Source organism: Pygoscelis adeliae, unplaced genomic scaffold (assembly GCF_000699105.1).
Source record: "Pygoscelis adeliae isolate BGI_AS28 unplaced genomic scaffold, ASM69910v1 Scaffold293, whole genome shotgun sequence".
Classification (NCBI taxonomy): domain Eukaryota; kingdom Metazoa; phylum Chordata; class Aves; order Sphenisciformes; family Spheniscidae; genus Pygoscelis; species Pygoscelis adeliae.
The window spans coordinates 112,382-134,655 of NW_008824362.1; the positions used below are offsets into that span (position 1 = coordinate 112,382).

The window sequence follows — 22,274 nt, forward strand, 5'->3', positions numbered from 1 at the left end:
GAGCGGTGAGATCCACTAAGATGGGGTGTTTATCTTATGCTGTGCAGTGTGATTTATATATAAGCACCAACATAGGTGCTCCATCTCATTAATTAACAAACCGAAGAGCAGCTATAGCCTCAAGCAGACAGAAGAAGCGTAGAAACCATGCAAAACAGGAGTGACATGGGAGTAGTGGTGATCGCTGGTTTGCTGTAAACTTACTTACAGCTACCTGGATTGCAAACACTTTCACTCTCACCTGTTATTGGGGAGAGGATGAATTGTCTCTCACTTGGGGGGTTTATTTTGGCAGGAAGGTGTTTGCTTTTGTCACCGTTCTGTGTGTAAATGTGCTCTTAGTTAAGTGGATGAGCTGCTGCTGAGTCCGCTGGTTCCTGCGTTACACTGAGACTACTCGCAGATGAGTTTTTCGTGGGTGGGTGCAACTTTAGACGTGTTTGTGGATACAGGGCAAATGTCAAAAAGTTCCGTTTTCTCCCACGTGCTGTGGTCTGGGAGCACAAGCATGTACCTGCCTTATTGCGTAATAATGAATTTAAGAACATCTTTGGAACATATTTGGGTGTAATCAAGAAAAAAATCTAATAGCTAAACGAACAGTAATTTGCACAGTTCCTGCAAGCACTGCTAGCACAGGATTTAACATGAGTCTGTGTCACAGATTTCATAAACAGTAACCACAGTGGGCTGAATTTCCCCCACAGCTGAACTTGTACATTTTTGAATAAGGTGGCTCATTCAACAGCTGTTTCGGGAGGCAAAATTGATCTCCGTACAGTTATTAGTTTAATTGTAAGACATCATCATGATTGAGGATCACTCTGTTCTGCCTGTGTGGTCTGTACCCAGATGCCACAGAGAGGGCAATTACACTGCCTGCATTGCAGGAATGTGATATACTTCACTGAACCTGTACATTTTTGAATAAGGTGGCTCATTCAACAGCTGTTTCGGGAGGCAAAATTGATCTCCGTACAGTTATTAGTTTAATTGTAAGACATCATCATGATTGAGGATCACTCTGTTCTGCCTGTGTGGTCTGTACCCAGATGCCACAGAGAGGGCAATTACACTGCCTGCATTGCAGGAATGTGATATACTTCAGGAATATCTGAAACATTACTGTGTCCCAACCATGATACATGGCTCACCCAGAGAGAAAAGTAGCTGGTGTCTCAACTCAGTGAGGGAATGCCCCTTCTCTTCTGCTGGCAATGTCAAGGAAAAGATACGCAGTGCCCGCTGTACTGGACCTGGGACCCACTGCCCACCTTTCCCCAGGAATTACTCAGTCTGAGCACGTGAGGATTTCTGTCCTGCCCGACCAGATCAGCCAACAGCCAGAAGTCAGTTCCCTCTGCGCCGGTGCAGAGTCCTGGAAGGGCAGAGGGAGTTGTTCCTGGAAGTAGGCTGTCTTGGTTTTAATTTTGCAGGACCTTGATTGCAGCCCTGCAGTCTAATTCTGTGTTTGTACACGGAGCTGGGTTAGTGTCGGTAGTCACTGCAAGGATCTGATCGCAGGCGTGTTCTTTAAGTAGCGTGTGATGGGATCTCTTCCCGTTTCCCTTTGTGCTTGTACAGCCCCTAGCACCGGGTCGAACAGGACTTAACAGTGTTACCAACGCTCCTCCTAGTCTGATTACAGCTACAGAAACTGCTCTGATGTATAGTGCATGTCATATTGCACGTACAAAGTGAAGCTGTAAATTGTACCCCTGAGATGGCTTGGATGAAGGATACTAACATAAGAAGAGCAATGGCTTTTTGTTTTATTTCCCTTTCTGAAGCAGTGAATGCCTGTGAATTTAAGGAACAAAACTGCAAGAAAGTGAATGACTGCAAACTCTACATTTTAAAGAGATGATTGGAAGTTGATTGATTGTTAATCCTGCACCTTTCTTTCCTGCAGCTTGTCACGAGTCCTGTTCCTCATGCTGGGGTGCTGCTGAGAACAACTGTTTGTCCTGCAAAGACACATCACGCGTGCTAAAAGCAGGGCTCTGCGTGGCCAGCTGTGGACAGGGATTTTATACAAAGGATGGAATCTGCGGCGGTAAATACCTGTTTTCTTCTCCAATTCCAAGAAGTTTTGAGAAATGCTCTGTAAAAAAGGAATCAATATTTCATTTAGCCGTGCAGCAGCTGTTATTTTATTCATGTCTAAGAAGCCAGGTGCACCTTGTGCACACGTACCGGATGAGGAAAGCTGCTGTTTGTTTGTAAGATTATTAATTCATTTAAGCGAATCAGATGCTGAAAGGTTCAAGGTTTTTTCCCTCACTGAACAGCTTGAAAGCCTAACTGAGTTGTTTCTGAGGGCTTGACAAATCCATTTGTCTGCAGAAAGAAAAATGGCCTTTGCCAGCAGGTTTCTGAAAATTTGATTATACTTCAGCATCACAGTAACTAATACCTGCACAACAGATGAGACTTGCGAGCTGGGAAGGTTTGCTGAGAAAAGGGGAAGAGATGGCTGGAGGGAGTTAAAAGACCTAAGTCAGACAGATCATGAAGGGGAAAAAAAGATCTCAAATAAATAGCATCTAAAATTTGCCACAGCCATTCAGGTCAAGTCTGGGTTTCTGCTGGCAGCCACCTCCATCCAGCTGCTTTGAAGGACTGTCCAGCATAGTCAGTAGGAATGACGCCGGGGTTGTCTGTCTTCAGGCAGGTCTGTCTGAGCCACGGCTAGCTAGAGAGGCCTTAAAACCTGGAGCATGTTGACAAAATTGTTGCTATTGTGGCCACTTCTGGATGAATTTCACTTTGACCAGATTCCCCTTCAGTTTGGTTGACGTCTATACCAGTAAATCTTACTCACCTGTGTTTTGAAGTGTGCAGGCTTGAAATCTTACGTCTGTAGCTGAAAATCATTTAAGCTCAAAAGGAAATTTAACTTGGATGCAGCTCGGCCGTAATTTTGATTTTTATTGCCAGTGATTTCTCAAAACTGCATAGCTGTTCCTCGCAACCTCCAGGATTCAGGCCTTTCATCTTCTACCAAAAACATGCATTTTGATACCCAACTGGAGAGCTGAAGCTGTTTTAAAGGGAGGCTGTCTGACTGGTGGAAAGAAACAAAGATTGGTTAAGTAAAATGCTTGGCCCTTCTGAATATACAGCAGCAGTAGTGCTACTGACTTAGGGAAGCCAGAGTTTCATAGTGCTCTTAGACAACAGGTCAGTTAGCTTCAGAACTGACTGCCTGGGACAATATAGACCGCAGGAATTGATAAGAAACATTATCATGCTTGATTTTAGATGCAGTTTCACACTTAAAACTTTGACTTGAAGAAAAGGGGGAGGGGGGAAATTACAATTTTTTTGATCAACTTTTCCTCCATCTTTTACTTCCTGAACAGTCTGGTAACTGATGCTTGTTGTACAAAGATACGTAAAGATTTATGAGATGGTTTTCATACATGATATTGTTCAGAATGGTGCTCTCTGTTCACAGACTGTTGGTGAACAGGAAAAACATAGTACATTAGCTAGAGGGGGCTGTGTCAGGGGTGGAGGGAGTGCTGGTGTAGACCCATTTCTGGTATTTGTACTTACTCAGAGTCCTAGACGGGATACAGGTCAGTGAATACCTTGTCTGCACTTGCACGTCTACCTCCGTGAATGTCACTGCTTATTCCAGGGAAGTGCGAAAGGTTACTTGGGCTGGAGAGGAATGTTTAAAGATGCCTTTCTGTCAAAGAAAGGACAAGGCATGGTTTGGCTTACTTTATTTTATCTATGTGGCCAGGTCGATGGCTCTGTTATTCTTTGCTTGCTGAGTGCATTTCATTAATGAGCTGTCCTCTTTGGCAGCTTGTGACCAGTTCTGTGAAACATGCTATGCAGACCAACCCAGATGTTTGACCTGCGCTTCAGATAAGTTGTTACATGATGGGAAGTGCATTTCAGAGTGCCCGGACGGATATTTCCCAAGTAGCAACGGAAGATGCAGAGGTAAGAGGCGTATTTGCATGACCTTTTCTAAGGCTCTCAAGGCACCCTCCGCACGCTCTCTGCTTTCCCCCAGATGTTTACCTGTGGGGAGGGAATGTTAAGAGCACAGAAGTGCGAGTGGGGACAGGGAATTTGATTTTTTTGTTTTCTTCGGTTCACTTGTGATAGATTGTTTTAAATAACCTCTTTGCCTTGCGAAGCAGATTAATAGACGCTGAGATACATATCCAAAACACTGTGTGAGTGAGTTGTTACTGTTAATAGTTATTAATACACGTGCACTTCTGCTCTCATTATTTCACATAGCTGAAAATCATGCCAGCTGGGAGTTTTCATTGTTGGCTGGAGGAGGCTGTAGTCAGCAACACCACTCTCAAGGAGAAAAAACAGGGTATTTCAGTTCTGTGTGCTCTGTTTCTTTATCAGCTTGTCATGATTCATGCTCTACATGTGAGGGACCTCTGGCCACTCACTGCACCTCCTGTTCCTTTCCTCTGGCGTTGCACCGGGGCCAGTGCCTGCAGGGCTGTGGAGAGGGTTTTTACCAGGATCATGACATCTGCAAGGGTAAGCTATGTACTTGGAGTAAGTTCCCCAGCTGCTGTAAACCAGTGTGTCTATACCGGCTTTTGTCGGGCTGTGCTCAGGAGTACCCACCTACGATACTGATCGTTTATCCTGTGCTGAACTGGTCAATGAGTAGGTCCTGTGTTTGCCTGCTGATTTTTTTCTACTTTGAGAAAAAGCAGATTTTCTCAAATACTTTCTGCGTTCACACCCTCGGGATTTAGTGATCTTGGGGACTTTTCTTTTTTCTCTATCCCGTTGAAATAAACGTACGTTGCTTCCAAGTTTTTCTTGACACTTAAGAGGTGGATGAAATTCTACACACACCTAGTAGATTTGCTAAGACTGAGATAATTTTTGCAGAAATGGAAAACCTGAAAATTCAGAAGATGTATTTATGCTTCTTATGAACCCTTCAGACTGTCATTTCTTGCTATCTCTCTTAGTGAGATTGTGTTCACCGTTGCGGTTCCAGAAATTAAAGGAAAATTGACTGCCTGTGGCACAGTACTGCAGTTTTTTCCCAAAATTATTTGTTCATCAACTTTATTCAAGGGAAGAGCTGTTATTTGGGAGTGGGAAAGATGTCAAAGTATTTTTCTAAAATCCCTGTCCCGTTATAGAAAATACAGCACCCCGTCTGTTTATGGAACAGATTTCTTAGCTTGTGAGTTACTACAAAGTGTATGCTCTTTGCTAGCTCTTTGAGTATCAGACTGTCTACAGCAATACAGAACTGGAAAGAGGGATGAACAAGAGGACCCAAACCGGTTGTTTTTTCCCCTTTCTGTCTCATGTTCACGACCAGATGCCTAGGTTTGCACGGTTGTTGGGCCTTGTCCATCTCTCGGAGAAAGCTGTCCTCAGAGCTGTGGCTCTGACTGCTCTCTTGACCTGTGCACAGGTTGCCACCCATCCTGCCGCACCTGCGTTGGCCCGGGGGCCTCTCATTGCCTGCAGTGCAGGGCGCCAGAGGACGTACTGCAGCCTCACCAGCCCGTGGAAGGAGCTGTACATGGCCTTTGCCTCTCTCGCTGCCAAGCCCGGTTCTACGTGGATAGCACAGGAGTCTGCAAACGTGAGTAGAGGGTGGGAACAGCTGTTCAAAGCCGTCAGCACAGGGCTGCACTGGATTTTAGAGGTGTTCAGGGTGATCTTGTACCATGTTTGATTCTTATGTGCTTTGAGCTCCTGTGTTTGCCTTGTGACAGTCATGAATGTTTAAACTCAGTAACTTTCAGAACGGTATATACTAGTACTTTTGAGGGAAAATAAACCCTACATATAATTTGTGACTAAAGGATTCAGGTACCTTTGTTTTTTAAAATGACTGTGTTCAAGTCTGCACAGCCTAGCTTAGCTTTCTTTTCATTGAAGTTGAGTATGTGATTTTTACCACTGACTTATTTTGAAGCAGGATCGATCCTTAAATCCTTTTCAGAAAAGACTGAGCTGTCTCCTTATTAGCCCGTGGAGCAGGTCAAGACATCCCACAGCAGTCTTTTCTTTTGAGGAAGCTCTTCTGATAGATGCCCTGCAACACACGTGCCATCACTGCTCCTGAAATACCAAGTAGGAAGCATTTCCATGAAGACTAGAGTTTGGAAAAGGGGCTAACATGGTGTACATTGGGGATATATGTGGTTTCACACCACTTTGAGAGAAAACTGTTGTGGACTTAAGCAAAGAATGTTTACTGGATGGATCAGCAAGCCAGTCTGTCTGGCTGTACAGAGCTTGTAGCAGCCGGTGTGGATATCTGTACAACAGGCAGTTGTATCTGGAAAATAATGCAGACAGAAGCAGGGTGAGAGGTTGACTGCGAACATCTTGTGCCAACACAGCCCACCCTAAGCCTAAGCAGAAATGATACTTTCAGAAGTGGCAATGATTTCCCTGTGTGGAAAGACCAATCATAGAGACAGTGACTCTACAGACTTAAATGAAGTAATAGTAATAACAATAGCAACAATGGTACTTATGGCTGTTTCTTCCTGTTCAAAAAACATTTTCTAGAAGTGGACATAATTCAAAATCCATTTATTTTTATTTTATCTCTTCATCTCAACTTGATGGAAAGAGCCTGTACAGGCTCATTTTTTTGCCTTAGGGGGTCTTAAAAAGGAAGTGGCTTCTTTTTTTTTTTTTTGGTGGAATGATTCTGTCTTTAACAGTGACCTACACAGACCATAAAGTGTCCAGTGCTTTGGACTGGTTCCTGAAGGCATTAGTGTAGAGCCTCCAATCCACGCAGCGGCCGTTCCTTGGCAAGTAATGGGTTTTCTTGGCTGAGTCCCGGTTATGGTGTAGAAACTGAGTGAAGAAATCCGTATACCACTGCCTCAGATGGGTGAACAGACCTGTACAAACAGGCCTGAGCAGAGTTCGGTGGCAGCGCTGAATTATGTCATTGGGCAAGAATGCCGGCACAGCCCTTCATGTTATTAGCTCTGCCGTATTAGTAATGGCATTAGAATAGTAGTTTGATTTATTGCAGAAGGGTGTGAAGATTCAAGATTTCAAACTTTGAGCTACCCCCTAAAAATACTCACGCAAAGTTTGTAGATGCACCTTTTTGAAAAAGTAAACCCGCAACAGATGTGTACCATGCCTACATTATCTGTGCAGAACAGAAGCACGTCCATAGGTAGGTTAAAACGCTGGTTTTGAAGGTTTTACCTGTGCGGTTGTGAATTTCTCACCAAACCACAGAAATATCTCGATCTATATTTTTCTAATGCTTGAGATTTCCCTGATAAAACTGTGAGAAATTTCTCTCTGATGTGATTTGAGTCACTTGAGCCAAGGATAGTCCTGGAGACATTGCATTTGTGATGAGGATCCCTGACTTCTCTCTCTGGCTCTCTGGCAGACAGTGAAGTGTACTTGTATAAATCATCTTACTTCATTTCATTTCTTCTCTCCAGCCCTGTGTCTGTCTCGTCTCCCTAGAGGGCAGGAAGTCTCTCTTTGTGTTCAGTGGAGACTGACGCAGTGGAACCTGTGGCCTCAAGCCACTGCTCTAATAAATGCGAGGTTTTTAACTAATGAGTTTATATATTTATTTAATCGGATTACTTAGTTTAAGATGGCTTGTTTTAGGGTCAGTACCAGTAAAGATGAAGAAGTCTGACTTTTTAACTGCACTCTTTTAATTCTTGCTGAATCGTCCTTGTAATGAGCGTTCACTTCACTAGCTGTAAAGCCAGGTGGCCAGCCCACCTCTATGTATATTTGCTCTTACTGCTCCAAAATGGCTGATCATAACCATGCAGTGATGGTGGATGGAAAATCCTTCCCGGAGTAACTGTAGAGTGATAGCGAAAGGTGATTTCAGAATCTGGTAAGTTAGCAGAACCTCCTCCCTATAAGAGCTCTTACAGGGAGGAGAACGGTATTACACGGCATCGTGCATCTGAGCTTTCCGTTTCAGTAATGAATTGTGTGGGTGCAAAGAAAGATTAAATATGCAGCTATCTGTGGTTGCTCCTTATCTTCAAGAAATGTGCTATACAGCCTTTGTACCCCTGCCCTTTCTACCTTTCACAAGCAGAGAATCCTGTAAAGGAAATACCTCCCCGTTGTCACTGGGGAGAAAGCAATCCAGCCGTACTCTAGGACAGTAACAACCAAGATAAGCTAGAACTAATTTGGCTCTCTCTGTCTTCTTGTTTCTCCCTTCCCTGCAGAGTGCCACTCCTCCTGCGCAGGCTGTGTGGGGAACACTTCCCAGGACTGTATGGCTTGTCTGTCCTCCCACGTCCTGCTTGAAGGCAGGTGCCTCTCTGAGTGCCCAGAGGGGCTGTTCGGCCACGAAGATCACTGCTACTGTGAGTGCATAGTGCAGGCACCTGCAGCTTAACTGCTGAATTTCATGGCCTGCATGTTTTGTAATGCATTTCTCAATGTGATTACAGATGCTGTCAGACTTATATGAGGCTATTTAAGTATTTTCAGGGGAGAATAGGATAGTCCGATTTCAGGAAATGGAATCTCTTCCTAATGGGAGAAAGGCGTACACATTGAATCATAAATTATAATCAGTTTTGCTCCTCTGGACTGTTTCCCTGAAGATACTTTGCATTTCATTTCAGTAGGCTTGGGTGATGTTCTTAGCCAGCGCGCTGTGGCAGAAGAGGTCTTTATTGGACAACACTGAAGCAGTGGCTGCTTTGTTAGGCTAGAAAAGCATATTGTCCAGATGAATTAGCTTTATTTTTAATCCACTGCTGGCTATAGGGCTGGGTTTAGAAGGAAGGAATTCTGCGGATACAGGAGAAAAGCCATTACATCTATGGATATGCCTGATCAGTAGCGGGGACAGCATTATTTATTTGTGTGTCAGCTTTGCCCACCAGTCAGGAGGTGGCCTTCATTCAGCTTGTTTGATCTCGTCTAAGCAGATGACTGTGACTACTGACCTGAGTGACTGCAACGATTAAATCCTGTTTGCCACCTGCAGAAAACGGTGGCCTTTGGGGTATGCCGTTCATTATGAGCTGCTAAGTACAGTGGGTGAGGAAATGCAGGCCTTTGAAACCGGATTAGTCCCTTCAAGGTCACCTGAAAGTTGTGTGTTGTTTTATAATAGGTTCATTGGGTCAGGCATCCATGTATCTGTTCTGGCAGTAGGAGAAATTTACTGGTCGCTTCCCTGGGAGGCCTCAAGTTTAGAGAGAGAAACCTCTTCTAAAGTCCATTGCTCTATTTATTCAATTTATTCATCCAAGGAACAACTCTATAAATACATTTATTTGGCAAGCCATTGCAAAGATTCATCAATTTTGAGGTTGTGTACTGCCACCTCAGAGCTGAGGTAACTGCTAAATGCTGCATTATGCAGTTTCAGGCTTATGTAAATGTCTTGGAAACAAAATTTCACTGTCAGGAAAGTGGCATCTTTCTGTATGCTGCCAGCTTAGATCTCCTGCAGTTTTTGAGCAGCGAAGCTCAGTTAATATAGCTGCGTCTAGAAAATTGATTCTTCCTTTTGAACACTGGATTCATGGGCATCATTTCTGAGAAGCTGAGAAGGTGGTGGGACATGATGCGTTAGCTCTTAAACACTGGAGCCTTATGCTGTGGCAGCTGCGAAACGCCCAGCTTCCATGTGGGGAGCGAGCAATTATATGTAGCCTGGGGGAGTCCCGAGGTGGGAGATTTTTGAAGTTGTGTGCTTTTATTCATAGAAGAGCTTTAAAAGTAGGTTTTAAGAATTTTTTGCAGATATTAGCCTTAGCATTTCTGTCTCCCTCAGATCTGTAGCGTGGAAATAATGAAAATACGGCATCTGTCTTTACAGCTGGAAGGATACAAAAGCAGTCCAAGGGAAATATTTTTGAGCAATCTTAACCACGTTCTCTGCAATCTTTTTGTTGAGCTTTTAGCAGACAGAATAGCTAATGAGCTGGCATGGCATTCAGGTTTTATAGGTTTCAGTTTGGGAGGGCTTTGTGCAGAAATCATTCCTGGATTTTCCACTCGTGAATATCAAACTCATGCAACTATGATGTTCATACAATCCCAAGATGTCTAATTTATCTCCCTTGTGCATCCCATTCTCTTTCTTATGTGCACAAGCATATGCTGGAGGGAGAAATAAAAGGGCCAATCTCTTTATATTTTGTGTAGATCTATGCCTTGATTAATGCAGAGAACAAATCGCATTTTTAAACTGACAACTCATTTCTCATCTTGTTTATTAAAAATGAGGATGTAAGAGCCTTCCAAACCACACCTCTGCAGTTACTGAAGCTATTAGATCATGTTATGTCCATGTTTTGTAGGAGTAAATGATTATTATAGGGGCTGACTTTCTGGGGAGGGGAGAGTGTAAGGTGGACTATACCAAGAGCGTAACACCAAGTGTTGATTTTCTTCTCCAGCCTGTCATCCATCCTGCAAGACATGCCGTGGCCCTTCTGATTTGGAGTGCTTAACCTGCCATCCCCATGCGACTCTAGCTAGTGGAAAGTGCAGGACTAGCTGCAAGGAAGAGCAGTATCTCAACCTGGTAGGATATTGTGTGGGTAAGTAAGAGGAGATGGTGTGGGTCATACAGTGTGATGATCTTTCTGTGGCATTAACCAGCTACTTGAGCACACACCATGAAGAAATCAAAACGCCTGTTACGAGTAAAATGTCACACAGATGAAAATACCATGAGGAAACTCTCCAGTGTGCATAGTATATAGCAAAGCCGCTTGCCACTCCTGCTGTACATATCTTCACTAGGCCTGTGGTGAAGTCAATTGCAAATTGTGTAAGGCAGATAGTAGGGAGAGGGAGATAAGGCTCTCCTTTGCCAGGCTTGCTGCTGCACGGTTTGGTGTGAAGACTTGAGATCACATGTATGGACCAGCATGTCTGGGAATCATCAGAGCATTTATATACTTATTAATATCATAATGAGCATGCTCTTAACAATAGGATGGGCTGCAGCTCTGCTCTGTTGAGTGGCGATGTGCTTGCCTTTGCCAAGCCAAGCGCCTGTCTGTGTCTTGCTCCAGACTGGGCTTTATAGCATACTGCCAGTCACTGTAGAGCCAAGCCTGGGGGACCCAGAGCCAGGAAAGCTGCTTAGGCCCTGCACAGAGCTTCCGTAAAGTGAGTTAAGGAAACATTTGTGATTCAGAGAAGCAGTTTATGGGGCCCTAAAGAAAAATTGGCACAGCTAGCATTGCTGTGTGCGTTTTTGGGAGGTAACAGGATTTCTATATAGGGGTTATACTTTGTGGGTGCTCGGTGCCTGCACTTAAGCCTATCATCAGAAGCCACTGATTGCATTTATCTGTTTAAAAAGAAAAATTGCTTTTAATCCATGATGCAGACATGTATAAACATATCCTGGGAACTGCTCCAACAATTTCTGAGCTCTATCAAGCCATTTTTCTCTTTATCAAAAAAAGATATGGTGTGTGAGGCTTAATCTAGGCTGAACAGTTCCAAATGCGATAAGGAATCCTAAGAAAAGGGAAAAATACATTAGACGTAATAAATATATCCATTGAGAGGCTATTGTTCTCAATTTAATATAGATGATTCCCCTTCACGGAGACTTCTTTTTGTTTACATATGTGTGTTGGGTTTTTTTTTTTATGAAAGACTTTTTTCTTTGGTCTCCACAGATTAATTTTATGAACCATTTCTTCATGTTCCTTTTAAACAGGGTATTATTTTGTCTGCAGAGACAAAGAGAGGGGAGAAACAAAGTATCTGAGGAGTAGGAAAATACCTAAAAGTATTGTACAGCTCCTCAGGTATACAAGAAATCAGGTTGGGGAATCAAGGTGTTTCATACAGTCAAGTAATTACAATATGGAAATAATTCAGCATTTCAGTGTAAAGAGCTGTCTCTGCCCTGTAAAGTTTCAGGGGCTACAACGATACTTATTAGTGTCCTGTCACGTCATAGCTGTATGCACTTTATTTCTTCCAATTATTTTCCCATTACTTTGCATTGTGCTTCCTATGAAAAAAGGCCTGTGGAAATGTGGTCTTCCAGCTGTAAATTTCATTGGAAGAACTTAGTACCATTTATCATAAACCAGGATTCTTTCTGAGGAGGGTTTAATCTGCTGCTTGCTGCGTGCTGTGTGCTTTAATTATCCCTTTTAGACCGCTGTTACCTGTAAGTTTGGCGAGGTGTCATGGAGCAGTAAGCGTGCTCCCCAAATCCCAGGTGATTAGGTAGACGTCACAGTGCCTGAAATAGTGAGGAGCAGAAATTGGAAACAATGGGCTCACTCAGGCAATGTGGAGGGCAAGGTTTGACCTCCAGATGCGCTACGCTGACAGTGATGAATCATCTGCTGAGAACCTTGCCTGGCTTTCTGGGCTCCAAAGCTATTGCAGTCTGGTGCTGCATCCTTTCCTTGCAAATGAACAAGCTTTACTTCGAAGCCCTGTAGGTCATAAACATGGTCCACTGTTCCGAGACTTGTCTTCTCAAAGTAGAAACATGTTTTCAAGGCTTGGTTCACAGTGCCTGGCGTCACTGAGTGTCCATAGAGTTTGGATCTGCGTCCCCAAAACAGGAGAGAAGGCTTTCCAGGTGCAACATAGTAAGAGCACAAGGAGATACCTTTCCTCCTCCCAGCTCTGACCTTAGTCTTGCTGTGTGACTCACTTGTGTCAGTCCTGCCTTCGAGAGGCCGGTACAGATACTCCTTGTAAGATAGGAACCCGTAATGTTCACGTGGTCATGCACATAGATGCATTGATGTTTCTTCGTCTAACTGAAGTTTTGAAAATCCTTGTAGAGGAACATAGTTATTTGTTGCCTTTAAAAAAAAGTTGTGCTTTGGTCTCGGATCTGCAGTCTGAAGCGTGTTGCTCTTTGTGCCAAATTTATGTCTGATGTTTAAGCAAAGAATGTGTGTTGCCAGTTCTGCTAGAGATAAAGAGCTCCACATCCAGGTTGTTAAATTTCACTGATTCTTCTCATTCAGCACTGATTGAAATGCTAAGTTTGCCCTTGCAAGTTATTAATTACCAGTTAAAGAGCAGCTGTCCCATAAAAGAGAACATTAAAACCCCTGATACTTGCATAATATACGATTTGCATCAGAATCTAACAAAGCTTCTTCCTTTGCTTCCCAAAGCGATATTTTTTTACAGTTATCTTCCCATTTATCTCTAATTCCCGACCCTCCAGGCAGGACTGTGTTACGACTCATAGGGACTGCTGTGCGTTATAGCCACCTGTCATGCTTTATGGACCTGCAGGGGAAAATCTTTCATACAGGATGCAGAAAACCAACTGTCACTTGAAACCATTGCCTGTGAATTAATGTTGTTATTGTACATGCTACCTGAATAAGGATTGGAACATTTGCCTTGTTAATAGAAAAAAAAAGTATGTTGTTTTCGGCAGTTTATCAAATAAGCATTGCAAATGTGAGCAGAAGAAAGACAAAATGGCCTCAAATTTTGAAAGCTCAATGAGTTTCTAAGCTCTGATTTGGGCTCGGTAAATTTGCGTCAGTATTCCTTGAGAATGCTCAATTTATGAGTTTTATAGCTAAAGTGTATGGACAGGAATGTGGTTTTGGCTTTAGCAGTCTCCTGTTGAGTCTCAGGTCTTCCGTGTTTTTTGTTTTCCCAGTTGGAAAACACTCTTTGATTTCTCTCTCCCTCTTATCCAAGACAACTTCAGCTTCAGGAAACGTTGCAGTCACCAGTCTGAAAAATAGCACTGCCGCTAAAACTGTTGTCCTGCTCTTACTTTTCTGATTTTAGTAAATCATATGCCTGTCTTGAGGCGTCCTCATTGATCTTTTCCTGACTTGGTGGAAGGGTAATTAGAAAAATGCTGAGGGACTGTGCAGCGGCCAAATGAAGGAGTTCACAGACTGAGCTCTACTGGATGCTCGGCTGAGGCGTAAAAGGATGCAAAGGACTACCTACCAGAATTAGTAGCAAGGGCAGCTGGCGTGAAATGAAAATCAAAATACCCACGGCTACAGTATCCCCCAAGGTCCTATCTTAACTTCCAACTGCATCTTCCTTGAAAGGGAACTCCCAGTCCCCATGTTCAGCTGCTCAGGCCCTTGCTTTCTTAGGCTGTGTGCAGTTGCGAAAATGTTCAAAGATAAACCAGAAGAGCTCACTCAGGAGGATACCTGTAACAAGCCGTTCTGCCTTGCTCTTAAAATTCCAGAAGGGACACTCTGACAACAAGAAATACATTCAGCTCCTTGTGAAGTTAATGAGCTGTTGCCGTACTCTTAGAGAGATGTTGATTCCATCACAAAGAGCTGGAGTTTCTCTGAGCAGAGCAAGAGGGAAACTGGGGGCTTTGCTCCACTTAGTCACTGGTCTGTAACCTCCTACGGAAATTAACAGCTGAGCTGCCAGAGGAGGAAAATGGAAGATCATTCCCCTACTTTGGTCTGGGCTCATTTGTGCTAGTCACCATCCAGCTGGATTTCCCACCTTACGCTGCCTAGAGAAGCTCCCACCCTTTTCAGAAGATGTGGGCAGATCCCTGCAAACATGGTTGCGCTTCACCAGGAGTTCACCTCGCTTGTTTGTGTGACAAATTCCCTTTTAGGTCTTCTTAAAGGAGAGGAAAAAAAATCCCTTTCCAACAACCAAATCAAATAAAAAATCCTGGTCAGTGCTAGGTGTCCTTCTGAATCAACCGTACTGATTTTCTTCCTGGATTTACTGTAAGGTGCTAGAGGACGTTTGCATGCTGACATGCCTGTAAATTGCACGGTGTTTTAAGTACTGATTTAAAGTAGTACTCTGTTGTAAACCTCATACCTTACCTTAGAGTACGAAACTTACATCAGGAAATTTTTTTCTAAAGAGCCCTTAAGAGGGGAGGTGTATTTAAACAACACAAGTGGTTGATTGCTTAGCAAATGGTGGAACTGAGAGGCAGAAATGCCTCTGGTTTCCTTTATGAGCGTTCACACACATTTTAGGGATAATTTTGTCTCCCCAGACAGCCTTCTCTATCTTGACAGGCAAGGGAACGGTATATAATACTTTCCATATGGGAAGGGCACTGTTTTCTTTGTTTCCTTTGCTTGCTAAGAGAAAGCTAAAGAGGGTGTGGAAGTGAAGTAACTCTGGAAATGGAAATCTGTCTAAGTAATTATATTATACTTTACAATGAAAGTTGCTTTATAGGAAGATCAGTGCTAGGTAAGGGGGGTTTTTTTGCATAGAGGTGAATTGACAAGGAGGAAATCAGAGCCAGCTGAAAGGGTTGCAGGAAGAAGTTTTGTTTGGACAGTGGGAGGCAAGTCAGTAGTCTCGAAAAGATGAGTAGGGAGGCTTTGGGACTATGAGCAAGGTAGTGACATGCTGCCCTGAAGAATCCGGTTTGGCTACTGGAAGAAGTCTAAGTAACTGTGTCGCACTGACCTGCAACAAACGTGGGATGTGAAGCCTCCGAAAGTCCAAAGCCCGCAGGCGGTAACTTGCCTGCTAGCTGAGCTGGAGTGACGATTGACAGGGAGAAGGCAGAAGCAGGAAACAAATACGGCTGTGAGGTGTTATTGAGAAGCATAAAGAAAACACTCCGCTTCTGTTAGTCCTTGCTTCAAAGGGAGCCTGCCGTGAAAAATTTAAATAATCTTTTCCAAAACAAAGCACTTCAGTTCTTCCTTTACTCTCTCACGAGATCCCCAATGTCCCTCAAATTCACCATGAGCGTCAGTTCCCGTTTTTTATTTGGTGTTGTGTGCTCTTTGATCTCCAGGCTTGCAAAGGAACAAGAGAGTGATGGGGCTGATTTATCCTGAAACAGTAGCTGAGAAAAAGAACTCTTTCAATACATAGGAGCAAACAGAGGCTGTAAAGAGAAAACTGTACTGCGACAGCACCTAGTTTTGTAGGTACTTAGCTTTCTAAACATTAGTTTGGGAAAGTCTAGTTATTTACAGTAGATACTGGTTATTTGGGCACCCTTGATTTTGTCTGTCTCATTTTTATGCTCTGTTTATGCAACCTATTGACTGCACACGGGTGTCTCTCTTATTCTTGGTCTCTGAAAAACTATTGCTGGGTTTGGTCCCTTATTGCATCTAGCCAAACTCTATGAGAGACCAATGGCTCCAGCAAGAGATTAAACTGGGGGAGTATTATTTTAACGATAAGGGGGGTAGACATATTGCCAGGTAAACGTGGAAGCATGAGAAACTAATTGGATTTATGTTAATTTTATTGAATATAAGTGCATAAAACTCTTCACCCCACCGCCAGCCCTGTGCATACAAATTACATATGGGCCTTTTGGATGATATCTTAGTCCTTGCTCTCTGTGGCGAGCTGTGTGTGAGCCTTTCTGGCTTCAGTGAGGCTACAGATAGATGGCAGGTCTTTCCACTCTGATGTCAGTGCAGGTCTGGGATCTTTGGCTGTGAAGATTTATGGGATGATGCCTTGGGTATTGAATTCTTCTCCTGTGCAGTCAGAAGCTGCAGTACGATAACCCCTGTAAGCTGTAACCCCTCTCAGGAGGTTTTGAGGTTTGTCACTGAGTTTGGGAGCATCACCTCACATGCTGCTTTTCTTTTCTTACCACTGTCCTGACAGTGGTGGATTGAGAACCTACAGGGTCACTATCTTAAGCATAATGTTCCTTCTTGCTCACCTTCACCTCCCCTCTGGCTGTTAATTTCCCATCGGCAAGGTTGGGAGCATGGGGCAGAAACCAGATAGATTATATATACCCTGTAAAGTCAGGGGGTGAAAGAGGCAGCTGCTTTAAGGACCTTGAATCCCTGGATGCAGTCAGAATTGCATTCATTTCTGAGCTGCATCTGTGCTTTTCCACCGGTGTTTGGTAAGAATCATCTATGTGTATCGTATAAGAGAAGTCAGGCTAGGGTTAGACTCTAGACTCCAGTCGCTAATACGTTCTTGCAGAATTCCCCCGGACTTCTATGTGAGCCTGTCTTCAGCTTGTAAAATTAGGTTGCCTGACAATCTGTAGTAGTGCTGTCACGAGAGACAAAAGACAGAAAGTTGAACCTTCAGTAGAAATCTGACAAGAGGCCAGGTACTGAAATCAAGCCTCATTATTACATTTCTTTCAAGACAGTCGTCATTTCCTTTATAATTTTCTGAATTACCATAATGAGGATTAATTTGGCTTCCAGGTTGCCTTACACTGCACTGTTGTGCATACAAAAGGCTTGTTGTAAAACCTTTTGAAGCACCTAAGTTCAGGCAGAGGTCAGGAGACACAAGCTTATGTGCTGAGGGGGGAAAATGAAAAAAGGAAAAGGTTTTGAGGCACTCATGCAACTCTAAATGCTGCTCTTGGCTTGGCTTTGAAGTCTGCAGTGGCCTCTTCAGGGTATGGATGTCTCGTTTGTGTGGGAAAATCTGAACAGTAAGAACTATGGAAAAAGGTCATACGGCTGTGCAGGTTGTGCTCTTCATTTTTTGATGGTGGGAGCGGAGGGAGATGAATGCCTACAGCTGCCAGCGTAGTTTATTAAAGACAAACCTCTAGGTAGAAGCACCTAAAATCAGAGAAAGGTTTGGGGAAAGCAAAGAGCTTTGAACTGGCTTTGTACAAAGCTTTCCCAAGCTCACTTAAGGGTGGGAAAGAGGATGCTTGAATGGGGCAGGAGAGATGCGGAGAATGTGGTTGCTGAGGAAAAGTGAAAATGTTGTGATGCTCAGGAAGAGCACAAGATGGGGATGAGGGCAGGAGGAAAGGAATGCTCCTTGAGTGCGGTAATTTCTGGCCACCTCTCTTGCAGACATCTGGAAGTGCAGTGTTCTGCACCTGATCCCAGCCCTTGTGCACCAGATAGCAGGAAGGGGTTCTGAAAGTTACGTCCCTAATATCTTCCTTGAGTTCTCAGCAGTGTGTTTCCCCTTAGCAGTTCTGTTTTGTCCATCTGTGATCACAGTACCGGTTATTCCCTGCTTCCTTTAGACTGCCACCCTTTGTGCCGTCAGTGTGTGGCCAACCTGCGGGACACCGGCAGCATCTGTCTGAAGTGCCAGAACGCCCGTCACTTGCTCCTGGGTGATCACTGCGTTCCTGACTGTCCGGTGGGATACTACGCGGAGAATGGTGCCTGCAAAAGTGAGTAGTCCCTACAGATGCTTCAAGTAGCTGCAAGGGACCGCCTGGATCCTTGCGAGATGCTCCATGAAATGGTTGCTGTTTAGTAGAGAAGCTTTGTCCAGCTGGCAGGACACTGCAGCGGGAGCTGGGGGTGTCCTGGCTAATAACTCTGCCAGCTGGCTGGGAGCTGTCCATAACTGTGTCTGCTTTCAGACTGTGAGTTCTTCGAGGCAGACAGTGCTGTACTGTCCTGAGCACGTGCTGAGTTTAGTGGGACCTAACCCGCTGTTACAATACAGTTAATCAGTGTAATGAGTACCAGGCAGCAGTATGCTTGTGAGGAGGAGGTGAAGGTGAGTTTTTCTCGTTCCGGTAAACCCCATCTCTCAAAGATGGTGGCACAGAGAATAGGATGACAGTGCACTATGTTCTATGTAGGGTAGCTACCCTGAGATCACTCCTAGGAAGAGATGGGCTTCTCAAGCACAATAAAGGATAACTTCAAACAGAGACTTTTCATGTGCCCATCACCAAGTCTCCAGTTTGTGTGGTACCAGCACAGTTCTGGGATGCTGACACTTGAAAATATTTTCTGGATATGTGCTTCGAAGGGCCGTGCAACTTTTGCTCACAGAAGGCAGAACTCTTGCTGGTAGCAACTTCTCAGGACATTTTGCAGTCTGAGGTGGAACATCATCCTAGCTAAGGTCTCTCATTGAGACTCGTCTTGCTACAGTAATGGTCCAAAAGGCGATAGCAGCTTCTAAAACAAAAAGGCAATTTCATTCAGCCTTTTAGGCTGGCATGATAGATGCAGCGCTCCAGCTGCGTGGGTGAAGCTGCACTGATAGCACATTTTATTCTCTAGCCTTCTGTGCCTTCACCTATGCCTGGATCTCCTCCAGTTTTTGTTGCTGATGTGGTTTCATATTCCGATCATTGTCTGAGCTGCTTTATATTTCTTGGACTCTTAGAAGGAAGTAGGTTGCTTTTCTTGTTATGTGGCCGACAGAAACATGTTAAAGCCCAATGCGTCTTACGCTGAGCAAAGGGTATTGCAGTTTCTTTTAAGAGAAAGAAATCAAGACAAGAGATTCTGCACATTAGAATTAAGATGCAGATGCTCCCTTTGCAGGAAGTGGCATTTCCTAATCCAGTCTAACAACTGATGGCTAATGTTTCAGAGCTTCTCTCAAGCACTCTGGGAGCTGTGTTACTTGGTTTTGGCAAAGGAAATTTCAGAGACGTATGAAATATACTCTGTGTCATTTAATTGGAAAGACCCCTGAGAGAGATATTTTGCCTTCCTGGAAATTTAAGCCTAGGGATGACATTTCTTCCCTTTGGTATAAAGGTTTCATTTAAAAGAAGTTTTGCATTCCTCAGACTGTGTCAAAGCTCGTACTACATTTTGTGCTAACTTTTAAGATCACCACAGCGTAATGCAGTTGCTTCTCTGGTTTCTTTGCTCACTTGCAGTCATGATTAATTTGGCCTGATAGGTGTAATGATGGCATCAATCTTTAGGTAAAGGCCTATCAGGAAATAAAACAGACTAATAATTTTGTGAGTATGTACCCCCTTTGGAGAAATTAATAGGATACATTGGCCTCATCCACTGTGGTGTTTTAAATCTCTTCAATCAGGCTAAGAAGCACGAGAAGTGGGGGACAAAGGGATGGAAAGGAAACAGGGAAAGAAAATGAGGGGTGGCATAAAAATATCTCTTTAAAAATGCAGGGAAAGAAAAAGATAGTAATGTACTTCCTTACTGGAGGCAGTCAGTGGGATTGCTGGCTGTGAAGAATCGCAGAAGGATCTTGTAAGATTGAGTGTCTGGGCAGTAAAGCAAGGGATGGAAGTTTGGTATAGGCAGATGTAATGATGCACACAGGGATACCCGGTTCTAACCTCACGTACAGAATGACGGCATCCTTGCCGTGATCTTGAAGTAATGATCAATCAGCCTGTGCAAATGGCATCCCAGTGTTCAGCAGCGTTGAGAAAGCAAATGAAATGTTAGGTGCTAATACAAAAGGAAAGAGGAATAGAAGAATTCATTCTGCCGCTGCCTAAAGGAGCTGCGTGCTGTGAGCAGTTCTGCTCATCTCAAAAGGGAAGGGCGGCAGGACAATGTGGGGAATGAAGGGCTTCTGTACAGTGGGCAACTGAGTAGGCCACAGTGCTTCAACCTGAAAAACAGGAGACCTTAGGAGGGAGGAAATATGATGGAGGCCTACAGAGTCATGAGTGAAATGGAGAGAGGGCGCACAGAGATAGACTGTTCTCTGTCAGTGATGCTTCTTGGAATAGGTAGCAGCTGTGCAACTCCTGCCGAAGGGATGGATGTAAATCTTCAGGGAGGTGTGGAGCTGTGAGAAAAGCACTAGATGGTTCCTAAATAGAGAAGGCACATCAGGCTCGGGAGGATCTGACCTGAAACTAGTTGAGAGAAAGCATGAGAGGGGGGGTACTGATACCTGCTTGCCCTTTTTTTTACTCTTTTCTGATAGACAGGTCTTGGCCAGATCCTGTAGGGTTGTTCTTAAAGGAGAAGGGAAGGTTGAAGAGAAGAGGGATGGATAAAAAGAGAAAGGAGAGGAGGGGAGAGAGCCAGTGTGCATGGCACACAGAGCACAGATAAAGCCATTTAATACGTCTGTCACAGGGTGGGTTGGTTGTGATTTCTGCTCCTGAGTGCTGTGCACCAGTAAGGGCTTAGACTTAGTAGGAACTTTTGGTACTCGATATCTCCATGCTCAGTCTCTGAGAGTGCTTCTGCTGAAGCTTGTGATACTTGCTCGAAGATCTGCTTTTCCTTGAACAGAAACACTTGTTCTTGATGTCTCTGCAGGGTGCCACCCCTCATGTAAAACCTGCACCGGCGGGGGTCCTTCTTCCTGCTCTTCCTGCAACACCAGCCTGGTTCTCTCCCACACCAGCACGTGTGTGCCAGCCTGTTCCCCGGGATACTACAGGGATGACAGGCAGACCTGCAGGCGTGAGTGTCTCTCTCCAAGCCATCTCTCCTTTCCACAGTGTATTCACCGACATGTCTTTTCTTGTTCCTTCGCTTATTGTTCCTCTTGCCAGGAAAAGAAAGATTTCAAGTGCCTAAAATTTTGATGTGAGTTGACAGAGGTGATTAGCTGCCTTAGAAACAGAGCCTACAGCATGGTTTAAATTTGAACACAGTTGCAGATTTGTTATCGACTTCAAAGACAGGAGACTGGGTCCCGTAGTAAAAAACTGCAGGACAATTTGCGTAGGCTTCCTTGTCAAGTTGTCTAGGTGGTACGTAGAGGAGTGGCCAAAAGTACTGGTGGATTCTGGGCTTTGTGAAAACTTGACAAGTTTAGACCAGTTTTAATCAATTCTTACTAAGGCAAACCCCCTCCCTACTGCACTTCCTGCCAGTACCTTGCGTGGAAGCTGTACTGTAGCATTTATGCCACATTTTTCACATGTGAAACCTCAGTAGAAACAAGGTGCAGCTTTGTAGGCACAGCCCTGACTGACTTGAGCTGTGATATTTTTACCTCCTAATGATCTGATGCAATTGATCTGGTGTTAAGTCCAGTAATGTTTTATCCTGCTCCTGCTATCCCTTATGAATCTCTCAGGGCCTTTCTTTTCCTTTATTATTCTATGCTCAGTCTGGCCCTGACATCAGTTGGGTTATTCTTCACATAATTGTTTGGCTTGATGTTCCAAAATGCCAAATTATATGGCCCAGAGACATAAAAAATATGAAAAAACCCTGCTTGAATTGACCCACTATAATACACGCCTAAAAATGAGTGAGTGCTTAAGTGGTTTGGTTGCTGTGAACCTGAACACTCAGATTTGTTAAGTCCTGTGTTACCCTGATTTAAATTATCCTGATTTATGATAAAATAACTCTGTTGCACTGCACTGAGTATAGGTATCGGTGTCATATTATCTAGACCCAATTTCTTTACTGATGAGGTCCTATAGGAGTAAGCTGATACGGTTGTCAGCTTTACCTGCCTTTTGTTGAAATATATGGTTCTCCTGAAACTACTATTTCCATCTTATCAGCAGAAATGAAGATACCTTGCATAAGTTCAAGGAAATAGGTGGAAGACTTTGTACCGTTCTGCTGTTGACAGAAAAAAAGGTTGTTCAATAATAATGAAAAAAGAAATGTAATAAAAAAGATGAATAAAAAAAGGAATCATGG

General features: G+C 43.8%; 1 protein-coding gene across 1 annotated transcript in view; it reads left to right on the top strand.

Annotated features, from left to right (window-relative positions):
• The window catches only part of FRAS1 (Fraser extracellular matrix complex subunit 1), a 120,467-nt gene that overhangs the window by 32,799 nt on the left and 65,394 nt on the right, over positions 1 to 22,274 (top strand). Inside the window, exons 14-21 of the mRNA XM_009319876.1 lie at positions 1,913 to 2,056; positions 3,820 to 3,960; positions 4,387 to 4,527; positions 5,432 to 5,605; positions 8,217 to 8,357; positions 10,413 to 10,556; positions 17,936 to 18,088; positions 20,925 to 21,071. Of these exons, the coding sequence (XP_009318151.1) occupies positions 1,913 to 2,056; positions 3,820 to 3,960; positions 4,387 to 4,527; positions 5,432 to 5,605; positions 8,217 to 8,357; positions 10,413 to 10,556; positions 17,936 to 18,088; positions 20,925 to 21,071 (1,185 nt within the window). The remainder of the gene's footprint in view (positions 1 to 1,912; positions 2,057 to 3,819; positions 3,961 to 4,386; positions 4,528 to 5,431; positions 5,606 to 8,216; positions 8,358 to 10,412; positions 10,557 to 17,935; positions 18,089 to 20,924; positions 21,072 to 22,274) is intronic.